This window comes from Lithobates pipiens, unplaced genomic scaffold (assembly GCF_037356315.1).
Source record: "Lithobates pipiens isolate NorthernLeopardFrog02 unplaced genomic scaffold, aLitPip1_a1.2 Scaffold_157, whole genome shotgun sequence".
Classification (NCBI taxonomy): domain Eukaryota; kingdom Metazoa; phylum Chordata; class Amphibia; order Anura; family Ranidae; genus Lithobates; species Lithobates pipiens.
The window spans coordinates 179,885-203,426 of NW_027507746.1; the positions used below are offsets into that span (position 1 = coordinate 179,885).

Below are 23,542 nucleotides of genomic sequence, written 5' to 3' on the forward strand. Positions count from 1 at the left end.
CTTCTCAGAACCCTCATCTGCAGTGCACCTATCCTTCTCAGAACCCTCCGCTGCAGTGCACCTATCCTCCTCAAGCTCCTCCTCTTTAGTTTACTTATCCATTTCAAGCCCCTCTTCAGTGCATCCATCCATCTTAATCCATTTTTCCCTTCAGTGAACCCAACCTTCTCAGCCCCCTCTTCTTCCCAGTTACATTGTTCTCAGCTATCTCCCAGGACTACATAACACCTCCTCCATTTTATGGAAATTAATAAAGTACGAGGTGCTCTGTACTCCTGTCCCCAGGTGACAACGCTGCTCCTGTATGTATATAATACAGTCAGTGAGTGTTGACACCCTAGGACAGGATGTGTGTCACAGGCAGGATCACCAGGTTAGAATAAAGGAAAAACATCTGGCAAAGAAAACTAATGTACTATATGACATTTAAAAAATGTCTTATAGTTTTGGGTGCCATTCTAAATAATTAACATTGTGTTGAGCATAATGTGCATTGACATGCATTGTGTTCACATGCTTGTTACCACAAGGCACCTACTGTGCCCATTATGAGGGGTTCCCACCATCCCTGTGCTGAGTTCCCGGGTCTGTACACCCGCTGTGCCCATTATGAGGGGTTCCCACCATCCCTGTGCTGAGTTCCTGGGTCTGTACACCTACTGTGACCATTATAAGGGGTTCCCACCATTCCTGTGCTGAGTTCCCAGGTCTGTACACCCGCTGGGCCCATTATGAGGGGTTCCCACCATTCCTGTGCTGAGTTCCCAGGTCTGTACACCCGCTGGGCCCATTATGAGGGGTTCCCACCATCCCCGTGCTGAGTTCCCAGGTCTGTACACCCGCTGTGCCCATTATGAGGGGTTCCCACCATTCCTGTGCTGAGTTCCCAGGTCTGTACACCCGCTGGGCCCATTATGAGGGGTTCCCACCATCCCCGTGCTGAGTTCCCAGGTCTGTACACCCGCTGGGCCCATTATGAGGGGTTCCCACCATCCCCGTGCTGAGTTCCCAGGTCTGTACACCCGCTGTGCCCATTATGAGGGGTTCCCACCATTCCTGTGCTGAGTTCCCAGGTCTGTACACCCGCTGGGCCCATTATGAGGGGTTCCCACCATTCCTGTGCTGAGTTCCCAGGTCTGTACACCCGCTGGGCCCATTATGAGGGGTTCTCACCATCCCTGTGCTGAGTTCCCAGGTCTGTACACCCGCTGGGCCCATTATGAGGGGTTCCCACCATCCCCGTGCTGAGTTCCCAGGTCTGTACACCCGCTGTGCCCTTTATGAGGGGTTCCCACCATCCCTGTGCTCAGTTCCTGGGTATGTACACCTACTGTGACCATTATGAGGGGTTCCCACCATCCCTCTGCTGAGTTCCCATATCTGTACACCTGATGTGCCCATTATGAGGAGTTCCCACCATCCCTATGCTGAGTTCCCAGGTCTGTACACCTGATGTGCGCATTATGAGGGGTTCCCACCAACTCTGTGCTGAGTTCCCGGGTCTGTACACCCGCTATGCCCATTATGAGGGGTTAATTTTGTTTTATTGAAAATCTTACAAACAACAACTTATATACAATAAAACCATAATAAATAAATAAAAACATATTTACAAAATAATTTAATATAATTATACAAACCAGAAAGAACAAGAACAAAATAAACGGTGCAAAAACAAATTGTGCATTACATAATCCCTATGGGAGAGCCAGACTAAGGAACATCACCGTCACCATGCATGTAGCCTTTTATCAAAATTGTATTTGATCTGAAAATCTAAGGGAGTGAAAGAAGAATACAAAGAAAGCCGCACACCCCGAGATCAACAGGCAGCAGCTACAGAGCCCTGATATTCCTCCACGCCTTTATCCAGGCCTCCTGCTGCCACCTGTCTTTCTCAAGACCCCGAATCTTCCCAACCTCACCCAGAATGTTCTGCACCACCACTTCCACAGGGAGGATTTTACCCCGTAAGGATACCTGACACCGTGCACTCCACGTGAAATAACGGACTACTAAACTAACTAAAAAAAGTGTTTCCAAATCATAATCCCGACGAGTCTGGAAAGCCCCATACACCCACTCTGCATAACTCATATGGGGGAGGAAGGGTATACTCAGAGCCCTCCCCACCCTCTTGTACACCTCTATATTAAAAGGGCACTGAAGTAGAAAGTGATCCATGGACTCCACCACTCCTCCACACTCCACTCTCGGGCAGCCCCGATCACTCATGGAAAGAAACTTCAAGTTGCCCTTCACATATAGTTTTCCATGAAAGGCAAGCCAAGCCTGATCCCTAAACTTCATTGGGATTCTCTCCAAATTAATCAACCGCAAACCCACCCCCAAAACCAGGCTTGGGCAATCCCTCAAGGCCAGTGGCTCGCAAAAAACAGAGCTCATGATCCGCTTCTCAAGAAGTTTCCTTGGAAGAGATCTGACTTCTCCTGCCGTTACTTGCCACTGCCGAAGTATTTTCAAACACGGGGCAACATAAGCCGGGAGCTTATCATGCTTGACCCTCAGGCTTTTCACTGGCCCACCATTTTCCCAGTCTCGCAGAAAGGGCCTAAACCAGGACTGGAAAATACCAACCCACCCAGGCGGTCTCTCTGCCAACATGTTACCAAGATTGTACTTCACAAACATCAGAGAGAAAAAGACTACAGGGTTGATCATCCCTAGACCACCCTCCCGCCTAGAAAGGTAAGTCACATTCCTTTTGACAAGGTTTATTCTGTTCCCCCATAACAGCTGGAAGAAACAAGTATAGACCCTGGTATAGAGAGAAGCTGGCAAAACGCAAACAAAACTGACATATAGAAAAATCGGAATCAGGTAAGTCTTGATCAGATCAACCTTTTCCCTCAAGGAAAGCTGCCAACCTTTCCAGCTTGCCACCTTGGCATCGGCATTCTCCAGCCTGTTCACCCAATTTGCATGACCATAGTCACCTGGGCCAAATTCAATGCCTAGAACTCTAATTTTTTGCTGGGGCTCCGGGAAGTCATCCGGGAGAACAAAGCTCTCACCTTCCACGCCCATCCAGAAAGCTTCACACTTGTCCTGGTTGACCTTTGAACCTGATGCCTCTGAATACTGCGTTATCACTGAGACCACCTCCTGCGCCTCCCCAGTCCCAGAGACAAAAACAGAAACATCATCAGCATAGGCCACAACTTTCAAAGGAGGCTCACCAGCGATGCCCAAAGGTACCCCACACAATGGCCCATTCTCCAGCCTTCTGACGAAGGGGTCGATTGCAAATGCATATAACAGAGGACTCAATGGGCACCCCTGACGCACACCTGAGCCAACCACAAAGGGTTGCCCGACCCAACCATTAACTAGCGGAAAGCTTTCAGCCCCTTTGTACAAAATCTTGAGCCAATCAATGAAACCCCCCCCCAGGCCATATCTGCCAAGAAGGAGCCATAAGTACTCATGATTAACCCTATCAAAGGCCTTAGCCTGATCCAATGTCAGCAAAAATTTACCCCAACCAGCAGCCCTACAACGCTCCAAGGCCTCCCGGACGGCTAACACTGCTGAGAAAGTGCTTCTACCTTGGACCGAACAGTGCTGGTGGTGGGATAACAAACTGCCTGCCACTGGCGATAATCGCCAGAAAAAAATCTTTGCCAGTATCTTTCTATCGACATTAAGAAGGCTAATGGGGCGCCAATTCTCAATAATCGAAGGATCTTTACCCTTTGACAGAAGGATCACTGCAGATTGCCTCATGGAGGGAGGGAGAGAACCCTCCTGCAAACAGCTATTAAAAACCTCCGCAAGGTAGGGAGCCAGGATCGTCTTAAAACATTTATAAAACTCAGCTGTCAACCCATCTGGCCCTGGCGTTTTCTTGATGGCCAGTTTATCAATAGCCTGGACTACCTCATCTGCAGTGATTTCATCTGTCAAATTCATCAAAGGAACATTACTCTCCAGTCCTGGTGTAGAGTCCAAAAAACCCAACATCCTTGTCCGATCAAGGTTCCTTCCTCCCAGGAGATCGGCATAGTATGACCTGACAACCTCCAGGATCCCTGACCTAGACTTCGTCAGGGAGCCCGTACTGTCCTTCAGGCCATGGACCGTCTTAACTGCTACGCTCTGTTTACAGTTCTGGTAAGGGTCAGGCGAATGGTATTTCCCGTAATCCCTCTCCTGAACCAAAGAGGCGTGCCGGTCATATTCATGTCTCCTAAGGAGGAGCTTCACCTCAGAGATCGCGCCAGAATCTCCTCCATTCGAAACAAGGCGGTCAAGTTTCCTCCGCAAACGCTGGTAGGTGATATACTTATCTTGCTGTTTCTTTCTTCCTATGGCCTTGAAAAGCTCAACAGTTCTCTGTTTTACAAGCTCCCACCATTCTGACTTGCTGTTGCAAAAGTCTAGGATCGTTACCTGTGCTTGAAAAAAGTCCTCAAAGGATTGTCTTACTCTCTCGTCTTCCAGGAGGGCCGAATTCAATCTCCAGATACCCCTCCCCCTAGGTGGCATGTCTGAGGCATTCAGAGTCACAGATAGAATACAGTGATCAGAAAACTCCACTGCCCGACACACAGGTGCCGAAAAAGCAGAGTCTCCCTTTAAAAAAAAACCTATCTATCCTACTCTGACTACTACCTCTCTGAAAAGTGAACCCCGTGCTGTCTGGGCAACGCTTAATGTGCGCATCTACCAGACCTGCTTCCCTAACTATCGCATTGAGAAAAAGGGTGTCATAGCCCAGCTTATCTCTGAAACCTCTCCTGTCTTTAGACCTAGTAATGGTGTTGAAATCACCTCCAAAGATAACCTGCTGGGCCGTAAAAAGAAAAGGCTTAATCTTTGTAAAGAGGCATTTCCTGTCCCACTTCGTCTGGGGACCATAGATGTTAATCAGGCGCAAGTCCTGCCCCCCTACAGAGACGTCCAAGACCATGCATCTCCCAATCTCTACCTCAATTACCCGCCGGCACGTTACCATACCAGAAAAAGGGACTGCAACCCCGCTGTAAGGCTCGGCCGCAAGAGACCAAAATGAGGGACCACGTCTCCACTCCTTCTTTGCCAGATGTATATCAGCCAGACTATTCAGATGGGTCTCTTGTAAAAACAAAATGTCAGCATCAAACTCGCTGAGCAAAAATAAGGCCATATGACGAGCGCTTACTGATCTCAAGCTGGCAACATTAATGGTTGCCACTTTTATCGGAGTGGGAACTGCCATTAGGGTAATTGAGGCAGACGTTTCTTAGCCTGACTACTCCCTCTGCCTGGAGAACCAGCACGCTTTGTTGCGCCCTGGCACTCATCATCCATGGAGGACGCTGAACTGAACGAGTCCCAATCATCATCATCATCATCATCGTCCGACAGGACCTTAAACTTATTTTCCAAAGGCAAAACTACAGGATTTAAGGGAACTGAACCCCTTTTTTTCCTTCTTTTGCCCCTCCTCCTCCTATCCTCCAACCACTCCATATCATCTTTGGATAAACCACAACCAGCCTCCCCACACCTATCCTCCCCTTCAACCCCCTCCCCCCCACTCTCCCTTCCCTTATCTACCACCAGGCCAGCCTCCCCACTATTTTCCCCACTCCTCTGGCCCCCACGATCTGCAATAGGAACCCTGCAGCGTCGGGGGAGGGGGACTGGCACCACACCTGATGCACCAGCCTCAGCACCTCTTGCTGCCTCTGCAATTTTAGAAGACACAGAAGGATAAGACACAGAAGGATTGGACACATTCTTGGCAACTGAAACTTTACATACAGGCTGGGCGGACACAGACACATTGGGTACTGGCACAGACTGGGAGGACACAGACACATTGGGTACTGGCACAGACTGGGGAACCACAGACTGGGGAGACACGGACCCATTGGGTATGGGCACAGACTGGGGAGACACAGACACATTGGGTATTGGCACAGACTGGGGAGACACATTGGGTATGGGCACAGACTCCGATGGAATCACAGGCCCTCCAGCTGATGAGCTCTGTGCATCCTCCATGTCCAGACGGAAGAACTCCCTCATGAGCTCAGGCTTATTGTGCATTGCCTCAGGACACTGACTATAAGGATGTCCCACTGCATTGCACAGATTACATCTTATAATATTACAATCCTTTGCCAAATGTCCTATACCCTGACACAGGGAGCACTTCATCACTGGACAGGAGGATGCAAGATGCCCTTTATCTCCACATTTATTGCAGAGCTTTGGCTGGCCCGGGTAGAAGATGGTCAGCCTGTCCCTCCCCAGGAAAGCTGAGGATGGCAGATGCTGGACAACATTATCAATAACCTTTAGTTTCAGCTGCACAGACCATCCCCCTGTCCATATTCCCCGATCGTCCAAAATCTTTCTCAGGGGGCTCAGGACGTCCCCATACCTCCTCAACCATACAGTCAGATCCCCTTGGGGTATAGATTCATTGCGCACAAGTATTGTCACCATCTTAATGAGGGGCTGGCGGGATATAAGTTTGGGGATGAGCCCTTTCCAGTCCGGCAGGCCCCTACACACGTGTTCAAACTTCTCCCAAAATATGTCCAGAGACTCGGGACGGATAAAGGACAAATCATATTCATAGGAACCTGCCGGACTGATCAGGGCGAAGATATCCGCAGGCCTAAACCCCATCTGCAGGATTTTATCCACCACCACCCTCCTATGTGGGGGGTTTCCATCGCCTTCCCATTTCAATTGTACAACATTCCTCCTTTTAAACAGGGAGAAAGATAAAATGTCCCCATGCTCCTTCCCTTCTTGCTCCCCCTTCCCAGAACCTGTGGCAGCAACACCAGCATAAGTTTTTCTTCCAGCTTTTGCAGTCTTGTCCTCAGATACATTCAAACCTGCTGGCAGAGAGTCTGAATCAGCTGGGATAGCAGTCTTCTGATTAGCAGGACCCACCCCCTCCCCCGAACACTCAGCTTCAATCCTGGGAGCCATCACAGTCTTGGCTGCTGCAGACTCCTGGAGAGCTGTAGTACTACTGCTCCCAGCATCTCCTCCACCATTCACAGGAACAGTTGCTGTGCCTGGTCCAGGCAAAGTCTCTGTATTGTCCATGGACCTCTCTGCAGACTGAAGCTGACAGTTATTAGCAGATGTATTTGCTTGCAGTACATTGTCTATGGTTCTGGGCTGACTGTCTGCAGTACCACAACCCTCAGCAGGCCCATTGTCATTAAAGATCCCACCATCCTGCACACACACAGTACCTGCACCTGCTCTCTCCACAGGACTTTCTTTCACAGGGCTGGGAACGGTGTCCATCTTCTCCTCACCTTCCTGGGGAGCTGAATCTGGACTGGCCTCCAGTTTGTTGATCAGATGCAGCATGTCAGAACCTTCATCCTCCTGCTCAGATGTTCCATATTGCTGGGGAGGGAAGGGGACAGAGGCCTCCGCCATTGAGGGCTCAGCAGATGTCTGAAATGTTGAACAGCTGGGCTCATCCTCCGGGCCCACTTTCTCACTCTCTGCTTCCATCTCCTCGCTCTCCATGCAGGAAGAAGCTCCTTTCCTCATTTGATTAAATCGCTCCTCATTTTTATATTTTTCTTTAAAAGCTCCACTATTCTCCTTCAGAGAACTCACCAATTCTTTCTGCTTCCGCAGAGCTTGTTCCAGGTCCTTCAATTCAGGCCTCAGAGCCGGTCTCTTCTTACTGAAGACTTTGGCACAAATCTGCTTCTTCTTTTTAAATTCAGCTTTCAAAGCTCCCAACTTCTCCTCTTCCTTCTCAATCCGCTTCAGCGTTTCCACAATCCTCCGTCTAAATGAAGACAGAGATTCATCCTTCCTTGGGCCAGGCCCAGAATCTTCCGCAGGTTGAGGCCTATCCAGGGGGCCCCCGCCAGGGTCCTCCCCAGGATCCAGCATCCTTCCTGGGGCAGAGGAGTAACTCTAGCCCCTGGTCTCTGGAAGCACAGGAGCAAAGGAACTAGCAACCTCTCACCTCGCTGTCAAGGAGAGGAATGGCAGTTTCCCACCATCCCTGTGCTGAGTTCCTGGGTCTGTACACCTACTGTGACCATTATAAGGGGTTCCCACCATTCCTGTGCTGAGTTCCCAGGTCTGTACACCCGCTGGGCCCATTATGAGGGGTTCCCACCATTCCTGTGCTGAGTTCCCAGGTCTGTACACCCGCTGGGCCCATTATGAGGGGTTCCCACCATCCCCGTGCTGAGTTCCCAGGTCTGTACACCCGCTGTGCCCATTATGAGGGGTTCCCACCATTCCTGTGCTGAGTTCCCAGGTCTGTACACCCGCTGGGCCCATTATGAGGGGTTCCCACCATTCCTGTGCTGAGTTCCCAGGTCTGTACACCCGCTGGGCCCATTATGAGGGGTTCCCACCATCCCCGTGCTGAGTTCCCAGGTCTGTACACCTGCTGTGACCATTATGAGGGGTTCCCACCATCCCTGTGCTGAGTTCCCGGGTCTGTACACTGCTGTGCCCATTATGAGGGGTTCCCTCCGGTGGCGGCTGGTGACGTTTTAGGAAGGGTGGGGTTTGGCGCCCCCCATCCTTTTTGACCCCTCCCACTTGGTTAAAAAGGGCATGGTGTCAGCGAAATAGTGGGTGTGGCTCTAAGGTGGCGTGGTTAGCGTCTGAGATGAACGAGGGATGGAGGGACAGCGCACGTGCTCCCCCTAAGAACCCTTTCACACCACACCGTCCATAGCATGGGTGGTAAAACGCCGCTATATTTTGCGGCGCATTTCGGCCGCTAGCGGGGCGCTTTTACCCCCCGCTAACGGCCGAGAAAGGGTTAAAACCGCCGGCAATATGCCGTATTACAGCGCTGCCCCATTGATTTCAATGGGGAGCAGCGTGGAGGAGAGGTAAATATACCGCTACTTCACCGCTTCAAAGAAGCTGCTGGCAGGACTTTTCCCTGACGTTCTGCCAGCGCACCGCTGTAGTGTGAAAGCCCTCGGGGGATCACACTACACACAATGGTGCAGCTTCTTTAGGGCGGATTGCAGGCGCTATTTCTAACGCTACTAGCGCCTGCAAAACGCCCTGGTGTGAAAGGGGTGTAAGGATGGGCTCCCACTGGTTCACACTATCCCTGTGCTAAGTACTCGGTCTGTACACCCGCTGTGCCCATTATGAGGGGTTCCCACCATCCCTGTGCTATTGAGCCCTACAATAAATCTCTCCTGTTGGTGTGAGTGACATTAGTATTATGGTGTAGTATCAGTTGTACATGATTCAGTCATTGTACATCCTGGTGAGATTGCTCTCCTCCATGCAACTCGTGTAGCACACTCCATGTGGACCTGTCTCTACCATATGATTCCAGCATAAGGATGAATCTAGTCAACTTCTCTGGTGGATCTCCAGGGGGATGAGGTGACCTCCATTATTGGTTCCATCTCCCATCCATCATGTATAGTCCCAGCCATTGGGTGTGGTGATGATTGGCCCCACCTGGGGGTCATCAGTGGTTGATGGGAGAGGTATAAAGGACAGCTCTCTCTCCCTCATTCATTGTGTTGTGTCTCTTATGGGTAGGATGGATTTTCTGGTGAAGGGTGGTTGGGTGCTGCTCCTGGCTGTGGCCTATTGGTCAGGGTTTGGCTGTGATGGAGTCTTGGTGAGACATGGCCGCCAGTCAGATTGGTGGAGGAACAACCAGCGAGCTCTACCTGGTCAGGGCTCTTCTAGATTGGGCTCCAGAGACTGGAATTCTAATCGCCCTGTTTTGGGGTTTGGGGCTCTTAGAGGTGGGACCTCTAGGGGTTCACTTGCTGGACGTGTTATTGGGGTTCCACGAGATCTGCCGCAGCCTGGGAGCTCCCCTATCAGCATCCAGTGTGGAGAGGACAACATGGTGGTCAATGTCCAGAGGGATTTCTATGGGATTGGGAAGCTGGTCAAACCTTCTGACCTGAGCCTGGGGCCCCAAGGCTGCAAACCCAACCCCCAGAGTACAGACACCACTGTCACCTTCCAGATCAACCTCCAGGACTGCGGCAACACGGTGCAGGTAATCTTCAAATGTTCCCACTCTAGTCAATGGCCCCCCCATAGTTCTCACCTTCCAGTAGTCAGTGTATAGAACCCTCCTCTCCATTATATCTCCCCCATTCCAATCTATTGCTGCAGCCTATACACTCTTAATAACCCCCCCCCCCCCCACTTGCCAGAGGGTCATGTAAAATCTCTCTCTAAGGTTTCATTCCTATGGCCTCCCCTTTGAGCGTTGGGGAGGGCAGTGTACAGCAACTTCACTTTGGGAATGTGAAGGTAGAACTGAAGACCAAACCCTTTTGAATCAGGTTATGGAAGGCGTTAGAACCTCCTGTTGGGTATTTTGTCCCATTGAAGGATTTCCCATCACTTCCTGTCCTGTGGCCAAAACAGGAAGTTAGGAAATCCCCCAGGTTGTCACCAGAACAGGTGTCCCCATAGGATGCTATTAAAAACCTGATGGGGGGGGGGGGGGGTTTAATCCATGCCATTTAATCCAGAGTTTTTCCCTTCAGTTACTTTAACCACTTGCTGACCATGTCACGCAGATATAGAACGGCACAATGGCTCTCCTGGACAAAATCGCGTACGGTTACGTCCTACCCATTTTCAGCCGTGTGTTCACACAAATCCCAGTCCTGTCAGAGGAGACGTATCGTCTGTTCCAGCTAAGTAGGAAAAATGATATGGCTCCTAGTCACTCCCATCCTCAAACAGTTAGAACACACTGAGGGAACACTCATTTAACCCCTTGATCGCCACCCTGTTTTAACCCCTTCCCTGCCAGTGATATTTACACAGTAATCAGTGCATTTTTATTTTATTTTTTATAGCACTGATCGCTGTATAAATGCCAATGGTCCCAAAAGTGTCATGTTTCTGATCTGTATGTTGCAGTACTGCAAAAAAAAAAAAATTGCAGATCGCCACCATTACTAGTAAAAAAAGCCATAAATCTTTCCCATAGTTTGCAGATGCTATAACTTTTGCATATATCTATATCTCCCTAGGGAAAAAAATGGCGGTCATTGCTACTTTTTATCTCGCAAACTATTTGCGCAACTATTTTTCAAACAAAACTTTTTTTTTTCCCCAAAAAAATGCATGATTTAAAAAAAATAACCAAATTTTTTTTTTTTTTTTGTATAATGTGAAAGATGTTACGTTGAGCATATAGATACCAAACATGTCATGCTTTTAAAATTGCGCACACTCATGGAATGACGCCAAACTTCAGTACTTAAAAATCTCCATAGGCGACGCTTTAAATTTTTTTTTTACAGGTTACATATTGAGAGTTACAGAGGAGGTCTACAGCTAGAATTGTTGCTTGCACTCTAACGCACGTGGCGATACCTCACATGTGTAGTTTGAATGGCATTTACATATGTGGGTAGGACTAACGTGTGCATTCGCTTCTAAGCGTGAGCTACTGGCGACAGGGGGGTTTTTAAAAAAAAAAAAAAAAAAAAAAAAAAAATTTTTTTTTTTTTTTTTTATATCACTTTTATTCCTATTACAAGGAATGTAAACATCCCTTGTAATAGGAATCTATGTGACAGGTCCTCTTTATGGAGAGATGTGGAGGTCTTACTGACCCCATATCTCTCCTCCAGGCTGGAAAGCATAAGATGGCGAAAAAAATTTCACTGATCCCATGCTGACAGCCGCGATTGCGGCTTTGTGTACGTCCGGGAACCCGGGCATGACGTCATAACGTTGCGCCTGGGCCTCCGACGGTCCTAGAGATGACTGGTGACCATCTGGCCACCGGAAATCTCTATCATCCCGCGCAGGGCGATTTTCTTCGGGTCCCCGATGGCACGGGAGAGCCCGGAGAAGCACTGGATGGCGGCGGGAGGGGGGGGGGTCCCCTCCCGTCGCCTGTAAGAACGATCAAGCGGAGGAACTGCCGCTAGGATCATTCTTATGGTGCACAGAATCACTGGCTGAAAACGAGGATATCTGAATGATGAATGTGGCGGCTAGTATCCTTCAGATATTCCCACAAAGTCCAGGACGTCGTATGACGGCCGTGGGCAGTAAGTGGTTAAATAAACATCTGGTGATAGTTATTATAGCAAAAAGTACCGTAAATTTTTTTTTTTTTTTTTTTTTTTTTTTTTTTCCAAGATTGTGCTTTTTGTTTATGGTGTAAAAAATAAAACCCGCAGAGGTGATCAAATGCCACCAAAAGAAAGCTCCTATTTGTGGGGGGGGGAACGCAAATTTTGTTTGGTTACAGCGTCGAACGACCAAGCGATTGTCAGTTAAAGCGAGGCAGTCCTGAATTGTAAAGTGCTCTGGTCAGAAAGGGGGTAAAATCTTCTGTTGCTGAAGCGGTTAAACACCAATCCTATGGGGGGGCCTTCTTGTTTGCTTGAATGGTGGGACGCTTCTCCCCCCTTCAATCTTCCCACACCATAGACATGAGTCCATCATGCTCATGAGGTCGGTTTGCATATCTGGGATGCTGCTTGGAGTCACATGACAACATGTTGCGGTTCAGTGTGTCGGTACTTTCTTGTTTGGTAGGAACCCAAAAAACGATCGGAACACAGCGCACAGATGGAGGACCACCAGAAGTGTCCAATGAAAGGACTATCCGGACCATCTGTGGGGATAATGGTATGGGTGGCTGGACAGATAGTGGGAACATTCTGTGCCCACTACATCTATGGTGGGGATACTTTAAGTAGGGGGGCCAGCAGACTGGAGACTTGTCTTTGTAGCTTGACCTTCTAATAACTATTGGAAGACCAGCCGCCAAACCATTCAGGTCGGCAAATCTGAATTTTAGCATTTTTATTCAGGTTTACTTTTGTGGAGACTGCTGTTGGGTGCCGCCATCTTGAATGTGATGTCAGCAACTCCAGTAGACTCTGAGTTACCACTCCTCCCCTGATGGCTCTATGGGGTTTATGTAGGAAGAGGTGAAAGCTGGGCCAGCACAAACTAAATAGCCCTCTCCTCCTCTTCTGAAGCCTCCATGCTAGGAGGTTGTTGACTTCTGAAATGTCAATTTACCTAGCAAGTCAATAAAAAAACAAAATAACTAAATCCACATGGAAAAGGAAACGCTGAATGTAACCATTTTATTGACGACGTTTTTTTCCTGCATGCTTTGGTGGCAGGACCTCTTTAATATAAAGGCAAAGAGAACCTGTCGCACAATAAGTGGTCTTCTAAAAATGGAATGCCGTGGTTGTTCGGAGTTGCAGACCTTTAGTTTGTGAATCCTAAATGTCAGCTTGGTCTTCTCAGACACGGGTCAAGCAATGAAGGCTTTGGGCCTGGTTTTCCCAGATAGGGACCAGGCCATGAGGCAAACAAATGTCCTCTTCCCCCACCTATAACTGGCCTTCACAGCAAGGAGCACATGGAAAGGCGATGCATGTCAAAATCAGCCAGCCTGCAACCAATCGGAATTATCCTGTCCAACAGTTTGTTAAAAACAGGGGTTAGTTTGCATACATTTGCAAATGCATGCATAATCTGGAGGAACTTCACCGCACCCTGGGTGTTATCTGCAGTCTTAACTCTATAAATGTTTGAGGGCCTCCACAGTGTAAGTGCATGCATGATAGAAGGAAGGTAAGCCTGGAGGGAGCCCACCCCTCAAAGTCTCGGACGCACTGGACACCAGTATATAACACAATGGCGCCATAATATAGCGATTGTGTGCAAACGATTTTTTTTTTTTTTTTTTTTATGCTGTTTATACAGGATAGTTTGGTGGTTTGCAGGCTGGTTGAGTTGAGCTGGTATTTTAATCTGGTTTTGTTTTTCAGGCAATGAGAGCTTTTGGGTCTGGGAAGACAAAGGCCAGGCAGTGGTGGGCTTGGGGCCTGGTCTCAGAAATGGGCCAAACCATGTCGGTTTTCTATGTTGGTCTGTATCATTCTCCTCCTCTTTGCACAGATGACTCAAGACTGGCTAATCTACATCACCAACCTGACCTACAACCCAACCTCCTCCATTCCAATCATCAGAACTAACTCAGCTGTGGTCCCCATAATGTGCTTCTACTACCGGTGAGTCAACACTACTGGCCATGCTGGTCCCAGCTGGTGTTCAGCATCTGGTCAATCTCCTAAAGTTTGGACAGAGTGGGGGAAGGTTAAACGCCTTGTTGGGTTTTTTTTTTTTCTGCCATTTGTCCTTGCCAAGAGATTTCCATGTAGTTTATTTTCCTGGAAGAAAAATTGTAGGAGGGTTGGGGCAATGTTTTATCGGTATTGTCACAGGACATACAAATGAGTGTCTTCACACAATACAAGAGCCATACAATTTCATAGTATACAGAGATCCCTCAATGCGATGTGGGTACCTAATGATTGTTGCTCAGAAGCAGCTATATATTTCCTATCCTGGTTGGGGTGTTGGCAGTCCATTTTGACATGAAGGGTTCAAGTTTTTGGTTTTAGCTACTTTATCTACTCTTGACCTCTGTAGACTTGGAGTCTGTGTCTACAACCTAACCCTTCTACTGCAATAATGACCAATTTAATCTTAAGAGTGATCATGAGAGGATCTGCATTGACAATGGTGGCTAATTTTAAGTTTAGAGAACCTCATGATCAACATGGTGGGCTCTTTGTCACTGAAGGCTTTTGTCAATGTTGGGGGTGATCATGAAGATGTATTGGCCTAAAGAGAATCTGGAGACAAATATATGGTAGCTGCTCCTGGCAACTTAAAGGTTCAGGAATCCTATCCTGATTATGGTGTCACTATCTGGCTCTATCTTGCTACTGTCCTTCAACAGGAATGGAATCAACCAGGCAATCGTCCCTTAGTAACTTGCTGGCTAGTGTAACTGTGGAACACAGGGTCAAATCCTGGTAACAAGTCTGAACAAGAAATGAGGAATATAAATTTGTGACATTTAAATGACTTTCACTGACTCATTACTGACCTTGATCTGGTTCTCTGTAGGCACGGTAATGTGAGCAGCCAGGCCATTAAGCCAACGTGGGTTCCATTCAGCACCACTGTGTCCTTAGAAGAAAGGTTGTCCTTCTCTTTGGTCCTGATGACTGGTGAGGAAGATGGGTGATCGGGAGGGGTTATGTTGGGTCTTTTACTAATCCCCTTTTCTTATGTATACAGAGGACTGGAGTGGTCCCAGAAGTTCTCCCATCTATCAGTTGGGGGATATTCTCTACATACAGGCCTCTGTGGATACTCGCAACCAAATTGCTATGATCCTCTATGTGGACCGCTGTGTGGCCACCATATCTCCCGATGCCACCTCTTCTCCAAGTTATGACATGATTACAGACAATGGGTATGTGGGTTTTTATTTATTTTTTTGTGGGAGGGGGTTGGGTTGCTATTTGATCTAAATTGTAAGTGACCATCTTCTGCAGGTGTCTGGTGGATGGAACACAAGCTGACACCACCTCGGCCTTCATCACTCCAAGGGTCCAGACAAACACTCTACAGTTCACGGTGGATGCCTTCCGGTTCCTAGGAAATGATGTATCTCTGGTGAGGACTGTTGTTAAATTGGTTGCACACATTGGTGCCTTCTACAAATGTTTAACCTATTAAAATCTTCTCTTCTAGATTTACTTGACCTGTTACCTGAGAGCTGTTGCTGCCACCCAGGTCCCAGATCCCACTAACAAGGCTTGTTCCTATAGTAAAGCCACAAATGGGTAAGACTATTAAAATGGCTGAGTCGTAGATTGCTGCTCTTCCCATAGCATTTGTTTGTCTGTAATCACTTCTGCGTGTTCTAGTAACCAGTGACTGGGACAAACTTTATGGACATAATAAGGTGGATTCCTATTACAATGTAAATATTTAATGGTACACAGGTATCCTCTATAGGCCCCTTCCCATACCATGCATGTTGGCAACATATCTGGCCAGGAAAGTAGCCTCATGGAGCCATGGGTGTCCACAGGTAGGGGCAAGGGGGGTCAAGTGCGGGAGGGGGCCCAGGAATCGGATCAGATCTGTACTGTTAAATTTAGCACAGTGGCGTCACTATATGGGTCTGGGCAGACAGCACCCTGGTGCCACCTGCCAGTCAGGCGACACCAAGGTGCTGTCAAGCCCCCCCCCCCCCCCAATTAGTGTAGTTGTCTGCGGGCTCCTTTCCCTGCTCAGTCCAGCAGAGAACTCGGCGGTGCTGTGACAGGAGAAAGGCGAGCTGTGGGCTGTCAGATGTTTCCACCACTCGCATCCCCTTTCTCCAGTTGAGGACAGCGGCTCTCACTATGTTACCCACCCTGCTTCCTGCCCGCTCCGTTCCTTCCCCATTGGCCATAACTGAGGGACAATCAAAGGAGACTAGGATTGCATCATGGGACATGTAGTCCCAAAGATTGGTGACCTAATTTTCTAAAAGGAGGAAGGTACAGCTCTATCAAGAGGTTGAGAGACTGTAGCCTGGAAAAAAGCTGAGGGAGAGGGTGCTACAGGACAGAGCGATCCATGCTGCCCAGCGCCACCAGAGAGCAAAAGGCTAAGCCACTGGCAGGGTACAGACATGCTACACTACTGACCGGAATGGCACCAGGGAAACCCAGAGTGAGCGATCATCCAGCCAGAGGATCACTGCTGTAGTCTTTGAGATAAAAGGAGAAAAATGTTGGGACTTTATGTGAGACCTTGAACATCGCGTACATAGGTCTCCATCCCTAATATATTGAAAGACACAGGGGAAAAATAAGGGACATAGGGGACAAGGGGGCTTTATATGAAATACGACACTCGGGCTAGGCTAAGACATTGATTATAGTATATACAATGTTCTGAAGTGACAATGGGCATAGAGCAATAATATATATTTAATCGAAATATGCAAGTATGGTGTAGTCTTGCTGGGTCTGGTAAGAGGGCCTGATGCCCATTATCCATTACTTATCCTAGGGACTGTACTATGTCTGCGGTCTCTGACCATAATGACAGTGTCAAAAAGGGGCGGCGCAGGGGGTGGCCCTAAAACTATGCCCGCCCCCCCAAAAAAGTTCTGCGGACGCCCATGCATGGAGCTGAAAGTTTGTCTACAAGATCTCGTGCTAGCATGTATGGGCCTGGTACTTTGAATCTGCTTCTTGGACACCTTGCGGTCCGCTGAGAAATTCCCTCCAAGGGGATCAACTTGTCACTGTGTAGGGAAACTTTTTTTTATATTCCCCCCCCCCCCCCCTTTTTTTTTTTCTCTTAAAAAGCCAGCAGCTCCAAATACTGCAGCTGCTGACTTTTAAAATGGTGACACTTACCTGTCCAGCGCACCCGTAATGCGATCGTCTCTCGGGTGCTGCCGCCGCCATCTTGGGTATGGGAATCGGGAAGTGGAGACTTTCGGCTTCATTTTCCGGTTCCCTACTGCGCATGCGCGAGTCGCGCTGCGCAATAAGGATGGACCCGCTGCCACTGGGAACTGTTTCCCAGCAGGCAGCGGGGGACTTTCGGAAAGGGGCGTAATCTACGCCCCTTTCCGCAGAGAGCTATCCCGGAAGTGGGTGCAGATACCTGTACTGTACAGGTACCTGCACCCCCCCCTCCCCCCCTGAAAGGTGCCAATTGTGGCGCCGGAGGGGGGGGAGGGTTCCGATGAGCCGGAGGTCCACTTTAGGGTGGACCTCCGCTTTAAGGTTAAACCACTTCTCTTCCAGTCTCATTGTGTGGCCCCCGAGTCCTCTTAAGCCCCATACACACTATCAGTTTTTCTGCTGAGTTTTTCCTTCAGATTTACCAAAACCATGTAATATGAGGTCAAACCTCAGGAGTTTCAATTTGTATCCAATCAGGCCGGCCCTTCTACTACATGGTTTTGGTAAACCTGAAGGAAAAACTCAGCAGAAAAACTGGTAGTGTGTATGGGGCTTTACACTCAAACTAAAGTTTCATACTTGTGCTGGGATCACCGTTGAGATTTGTATAACGCTATCATATCTCCTCAAGTGTCTTCTCCAGGGAAAATACATTTTAGCGCTTGTAGCCATCCTTCATAAATCAGGTGCTCCAGTCCCCATATTAATTTAGCTGCCCTTCTCTGGACTCGCTCCAGTACCACCTTTCTCAGGATTGGTGACCAGAACTGGACGGAATGCTCCAGATGTGGCCAAACCAGAGTTTTATAAAATGGCAGAATAATCATTTTTATCACTGGTAAATTCCCCTTTTAATACATGCCAATATTCTGCTGGCATTTGGTAGCCGCAGCTTGGCACTGCATGTTATTTCTCAGTCCGTCTTCTACTAGGACCACCTAGATCCTTCTCCAACCTGGAATCCCCCCGTGCATTACATTAATAAATATTAAAATTAATTTGCTATGCAGTAGCCCACTCCACTAATTTATTGAGGTCCTCTTGTAAAGTTTCTATATCCCGTCATGTTATTGCCCTTATATTTGTGTCATCAGCAAACACTGAGATCAAGCTATTTATCCCACCCTCTATCATTTTATAAATAAATTAAACAGAAATGGCCCCAGGACAGAGTCTTGGGGTACCTCAGTAACCACTGTAGACCATTCTGAGTAGACATTAACCCTTGCCCCCCAAAGCCAGTTTTCTATCCAAGAACAAACCTTATGGTCCATACTTGTAGATGAAGCATTCGAGGGGACTGTAGCAAATGCTTTTGAAAAATCCAGATGCACCACATCCACCAGGCTACCCCTGTCCAAATGGTATTCCTTGTAGAATGTTAATGGGCTGGTTTGGCAAGAGTGACCTTTCATAAACCCGTGCTGATTACTGCTAATGATATTATTTTCATCAGCAAATTCTTGGCTATGGTCCCTTATCCCTTCAAATAGTTTACAAACTACCAGCATTAGACTGACAGGCCTATAATTCCCTCTGGAGGGATGAGCCCCAAGTCCTTTCAAGGTAAATGTCTGTCTACCCATACAGTGTTGACTTTTCACCAAGTTTCCAGTGCATCTTCTAAATGCAGGTTTTCATACTGACATTGAGTTATCTTCTCCAGCTGGTCTGCAGTTGAGGGCCCCAGCAGTATCTGCCAGTGTTGTGGGACACCAGGCACCTGTACCAACCCCACTGGTCTGACAGGAGGAAGGAGCCGATTTGGAAGACCGAGAGCCTTTGGGAAGAGGGAAGCCTTGGACGGTGAGTCTTGACCAATAGTGGTGTGGCTACACCTCCTTTTCAATGGAGAATGAATTGCCTCCTGTTGTATTACAACAGGAGGGTTGAGAGGGGGATCCTGACTGGCTTGGGTTATTCCACTTGGCCCTGATTTTTTTTTTTTTTTTTTTTTTATGGACCCCGGACAATAGAACAGGGTTCTGAGGGACAAATGTGAAAATGGAGGGGGGAGGCTACCATCTGAATGGCCTTCATATTGCAGCTTCCCCATAGACTTACCCCCCCCCCCCCCCCCCCCCCCCCAGTCATACTTGCCTCAGTGGATGCTGAACTGAGCCACTAAACACCGCTGATGGCTCGGTTCTCCTCCCCGAGCAATGCTGACAGTCGGCATTGCTTCTGCTCTACGTCTCCGCTCTCATTGGAGCGCTGAGCTGTGGAGGGGTGGGGAGCTGCCATCTCATCAGCTCTGAGACTGCCATCAATCAAGGCAGCTGGCAGATCCAGACTTGGCAGTTGGGATGATGTGCTGCTTTGACTGATGGCGGTGACATTGGTGGAGAGCGGACTACAGACCACTCTCCGCTGAAAATGGGTCACAGGAGTGGAAAACTAATTTCACTTCTATGACCCAGAGGAATAAGCCCAGCCTAAAAAGCTCAGGCTGGATTTCTCTAAGGGGTCAAACCCTCTGCTTTATTCTGTCCAATTGATTAACATGGCAATTTGAAGTCTTACAGTGGACACCTTCTGAACACTTGATTAGTAGCTGAGTTATCACCTGAAAGCTCTTAATTGCATTGTGTTCTGACTCTCTAGGTCCTACAGGAGAACCTAACATGGGAGAGGAACAGTCGGTGACCACCTTGGGACCTCTGCTTGTGATTGGGCCAAAACAAAGTGACCTTGCAGCTGCAGTGATGAAGGAAGAGGCCGCCCCCGCAGAGCTCTGGTGGTTGGTGGCTGTCGGGTGTCTCAGTCTTCTTGTAGTCACTGTGTGTACGGTGTTCATTGTGAAGTCTCTGAAAAAGCCGCAATATGTACTGTCTGTAGAAAAATAAAAAATATATAATTTTATGTGCTTTGTCTTTCTATACTCATAGATGGTAATACAGTATAGCTTTCAATATCTATCATGGGGCAGAAGTCTGCCGCATGAGACCCACCTGGTCTTGGCCCTGTCTTTTATGGAGATTTCTCCAATAAACTTCTCAAGGCGGAAGTCGTAGCCACATACAGTATCTCACAAGTAAGTACACCCCTCACACTTTTGTAAATATTTTCTACCATCTCTCCATGTGACAACACTGAAGAAATGACACTTGTCTACAATGTAAAGTAGTGAGTGTACAGCTTGTATAACAGTGTAAATTTTCTGTCCCCTCAAAATAACTCAACACACAGCCATTAATGTCTAAACCGCTGGCAACAAAAGTGAGTACACCCCTAAGTGAAAATCTCCACTTTGAGCCCAAAGTGTCAATATTTCGTGTGGCTGCCATTTTCCAGCACGGCCTTAACCCTATTGAGCATGGAGGTCACCAGAGCTTCACAGGTTGCCACTGGAGTCCTCTTCATGATATCACACATTAAGAGATCTTGCTCTCCTCCCTTCTATTTGAGGATGTCCCACAGATGCTCAATAGGGTTTAGGTCTGGAGACATGATTGGCCCGTCCATCACCTTTACCCTCGGCTTCATTAGCAAGACCGTGGTCCTTTTTTGGAGGTGTTAGGGGTTATGTTGGAATACTGCCCTGTGTCCCAGTCTCCGAAGTGACCAGTATGAGAGGGTGAGAGCGATAACGCCACATTTAACACACCTGCTCCCCATTCACACCCGAGACCTTGTAACACTAACAGGTCACATGACACCGGGGGAGGGAAAATGGCTAATTGGGCCCAATTTGGACATTTTCAACTAGGGGTGTACTCACTTTTGTTGCCAGCGGTTTAGACATTAATGGCTGTGTGAGTTATTTTGAGGGGATGGCAAATTTACACTGTTATACAAGCTGTATACTCACTACTTTGTAGACAAGTGTCATATGAAAAGGGAATAAAATGTGAGGGGTGTAATCACTTTTGTCAGATACTGTATATAGGGTTACAAGGCCTGTAGACATACTACAGAATAATGGAGATAATGACTTGCTGCCCCTTAATTGCATCAGTGTGTCCTCACTTTGGCTTCCTAAATACCTCCTTTAAAAATGACTTGTTCCACATCTTGATCTGTTTCTTCACAAGATTTATAATAGAGCAGGGAAAAAGTAAAAACCGAAAAGGAAGGACAGCAAAAAACAAAACCGTACGATGGTGTGCAAGCAATAAGCCAAACTATTTGTAGCCAGGAGTGGTGAGAGAAACAGACTAGCGGCTTCCTGCAGTGCTGAACCTGCACCTTTATCAGCCACAGGAGGGAGCTGAGGGGGGGGGGGGGGTTGCAAATAGAGGAGGGATAGCGTATGAAGAGAGTACAGTGAGGGAAGGGAGAGCACAGACTGTAGGAAGGGGAGGAGCGAGTCCAGAAAGAGGATCAAGTGTGCAGGAAGAGGAAGGGTTGAGAAGACTGACAATGTACCATGTGTCATATTGATTTGATTGAAGATGTATATATGGATACAAATGTAGATTATCTATGATCAGAATAAATAGAAGAAAAGCTTGTCCCTTGTCCTGTGTGTGAATGCCAGTCTCATCCCCTGCAGTGCCCTCTCTCCTTCTCGGGAACCCTCCCCTGCAGTGCCCTCTCTCCTTCTCGGGAACCCTCCCCTGCAGTGCCCCATCTTCTTGCCCCGAACCTCATGGCCCTCCTGGCCTGTGGTGCGCAACCTATGTATCCGTTACCCGAGGCTGCGCAACTGAGAGTAGGCCCAGAACAGTCTTGGGGCCTACTGATCCAGGGATGATGCGGTGCTGTCTCGCCTGTAAGAGAGGCCCAGAACCTGGAGGATCCAGGGGAGGACTTTCGCCAAGAGAGGACCGAGCGCAAGGCTGGTAGCTCTGGAGAAATCTGGAAACTCAGAGGACGCAATCTGGATCAACACCCATACGGTATCGCCGGACCGGCTGAAAGACTGGTACTGTGTGGCAGTTCTTTAAGTTTATCAAAACCTCTCAGCAATGCTCAAGTTAATTAACAAGGCTGTGGCAGAGACTTTACCGAGTTTACCCCACCGGCTGCTAGGCCAAGTGAGAAGGGCTTATCCGGGGGCTGCTGAATGCAGTCTGTGAAACGGTTTTATCCTCTGGATTTTTTTTACTAAATCTACCCCGCAGTTACAAAGTGCCTGAACTCACCCCTAACCCCCTGACCTTTTTTATTGAGAGACTTAGTCCTTTTTATGGTTATTCAATAAAGGCAAAGTATTGAAAATTCACATTCTTTGGGACACTTTCCACAGGATCCCCAAGACGGAGATGCAAGCAGCTGAGGTAACGGTAAGCCCAAATAAAACTAGCAGCTCTTTCGGGGGTCAGTGCTACATATATAATGCAGTCAGGGAGTGTTGTCACCCTAGGACAGGATGTCACAGGCAGGATCACCAGGTGAGAATAAAGTAAAGAAAACAAATGCAGCCACCCATGTAATGTTGGGTAAGATGTAATGTATGACATAGTTTCATAGTAAGGTTGAATAAAGACACCAGTCCATCCAGCTCAACCTGAGTGAGTGTCTACCCCTATCCCTGTACATTGCACACTCACATTGGGTTATGGGCTCCTTGTGGGTAGGGACCAAAGTCCCCATTCATATACTAGGGCCAATTTTGGACAGAAGCTAATTAACATACCTGCATGTCTTTGGAGTGTGGGAGGAAACTGGAGGAAACCCGCACAGGGAGAACATGCAAACTCCAGGCAGATAGTGTCATGGTTGAGATTCGAACCAGTGACCCCCTTTTCCTGCTAGGTGAGGTAAGTGCTAACCACTACACCACTGTGCCGCCCACAAGTTTGTTCATTTAGCAAATGCTTATTGGGTGCTATTCTAAGTAATTGACATTGTGTTGACATGCATGTTACCACAAGGCACCTACTGTGGCCATTATGAGGGGTTCCCAATATCCCTGTGCTGAGTTCCCGGGTCTGTACACTCACTGTGCTCATTATGAGGAATTCCCACCATCCCTGTGCTCCTGAGCCCTACAATAAATCTTTTATGTTGGTGTGACAGTAGTAGTATGGTAAAATGAAAAGATAAAAGAAAAGGGGAATGTTGGGTCTTTATATGAAGCACAGCACCAGAATAGGGATGAGCCGAACACCCCCCTGTTCGGTTCACACCAGAAACTGCGAAGAGACTTAAAATTCACGTGAACTTTAGAACCCTATTAAAGTCTATGGGACTCGAACGTTCCAAATCTAAAGTGCTAATTTTAAAGGTTAATATGCAAGATATTGTCCTAAAAAGTGTGTTGGGAACCCGGGTCATGCCCCAGGGGACATGGATCAATGCAAACATTTTTT

The 23,542-nt window shown here is 48.0% G+C and overlaps 1 protein-coding gene across 3 annotated transcripts in view; it reads left to right on the top strand.

The window, feature by feature from the left end:
* The first annotated feature begins 9,526 nt into the window (after positions 1 to 9,526).
* LOC143981441 (zona pellucida sperm-binding protein 3-like) overlaps positions 9,527 to 23,542 on the top strand; it is a 42,749-nt gene continuing 28,733 nt past the window's right edge. Inside the window, exons 1-8 of one of the 3 annotated variants that reach the window (XM_077479281.1) lie at positions 9,527 to 10,009; positions 13,915 to 14,027; positions 14,932 to 15,035; positions 15,106 to 15,283; positions 15,366 to 15,486; positions 15,565 to 15,656; positions 18,952 to 19,091; positions 19,890 to 20,147. In XM_077479281.1, coding sequence (XP_077335407.1) covers positions 9,527 to 10,009; positions 13,915 to 14,027; positions 14,932 to 15,035; positions 15,106 to 15,283; positions 15,366 to 15,486; positions 15,565 to 15,656; positions 18,952 to 19,091; positions 19,890 to 20,131 — 1,473 coding nt within the window. In that variant the 3' untranslated portion in view covers positions 20,132 to 20,147. Of the gene's footprint in view, positions 10,010 to 13,914; positions 14,028 to 14,931; positions 15,036 to 15,105; positions 15,284 to 15,365; positions 15,487 to 15,564; positions 15,657 to 18,951; positions 19,092 to 19,889; positions 20,148 to 23,542 lie in introns of those variants that run through there. The other 2 variants (XM_077479283.1, XM_077479284.1) reach the window with 2 other exon arrangements.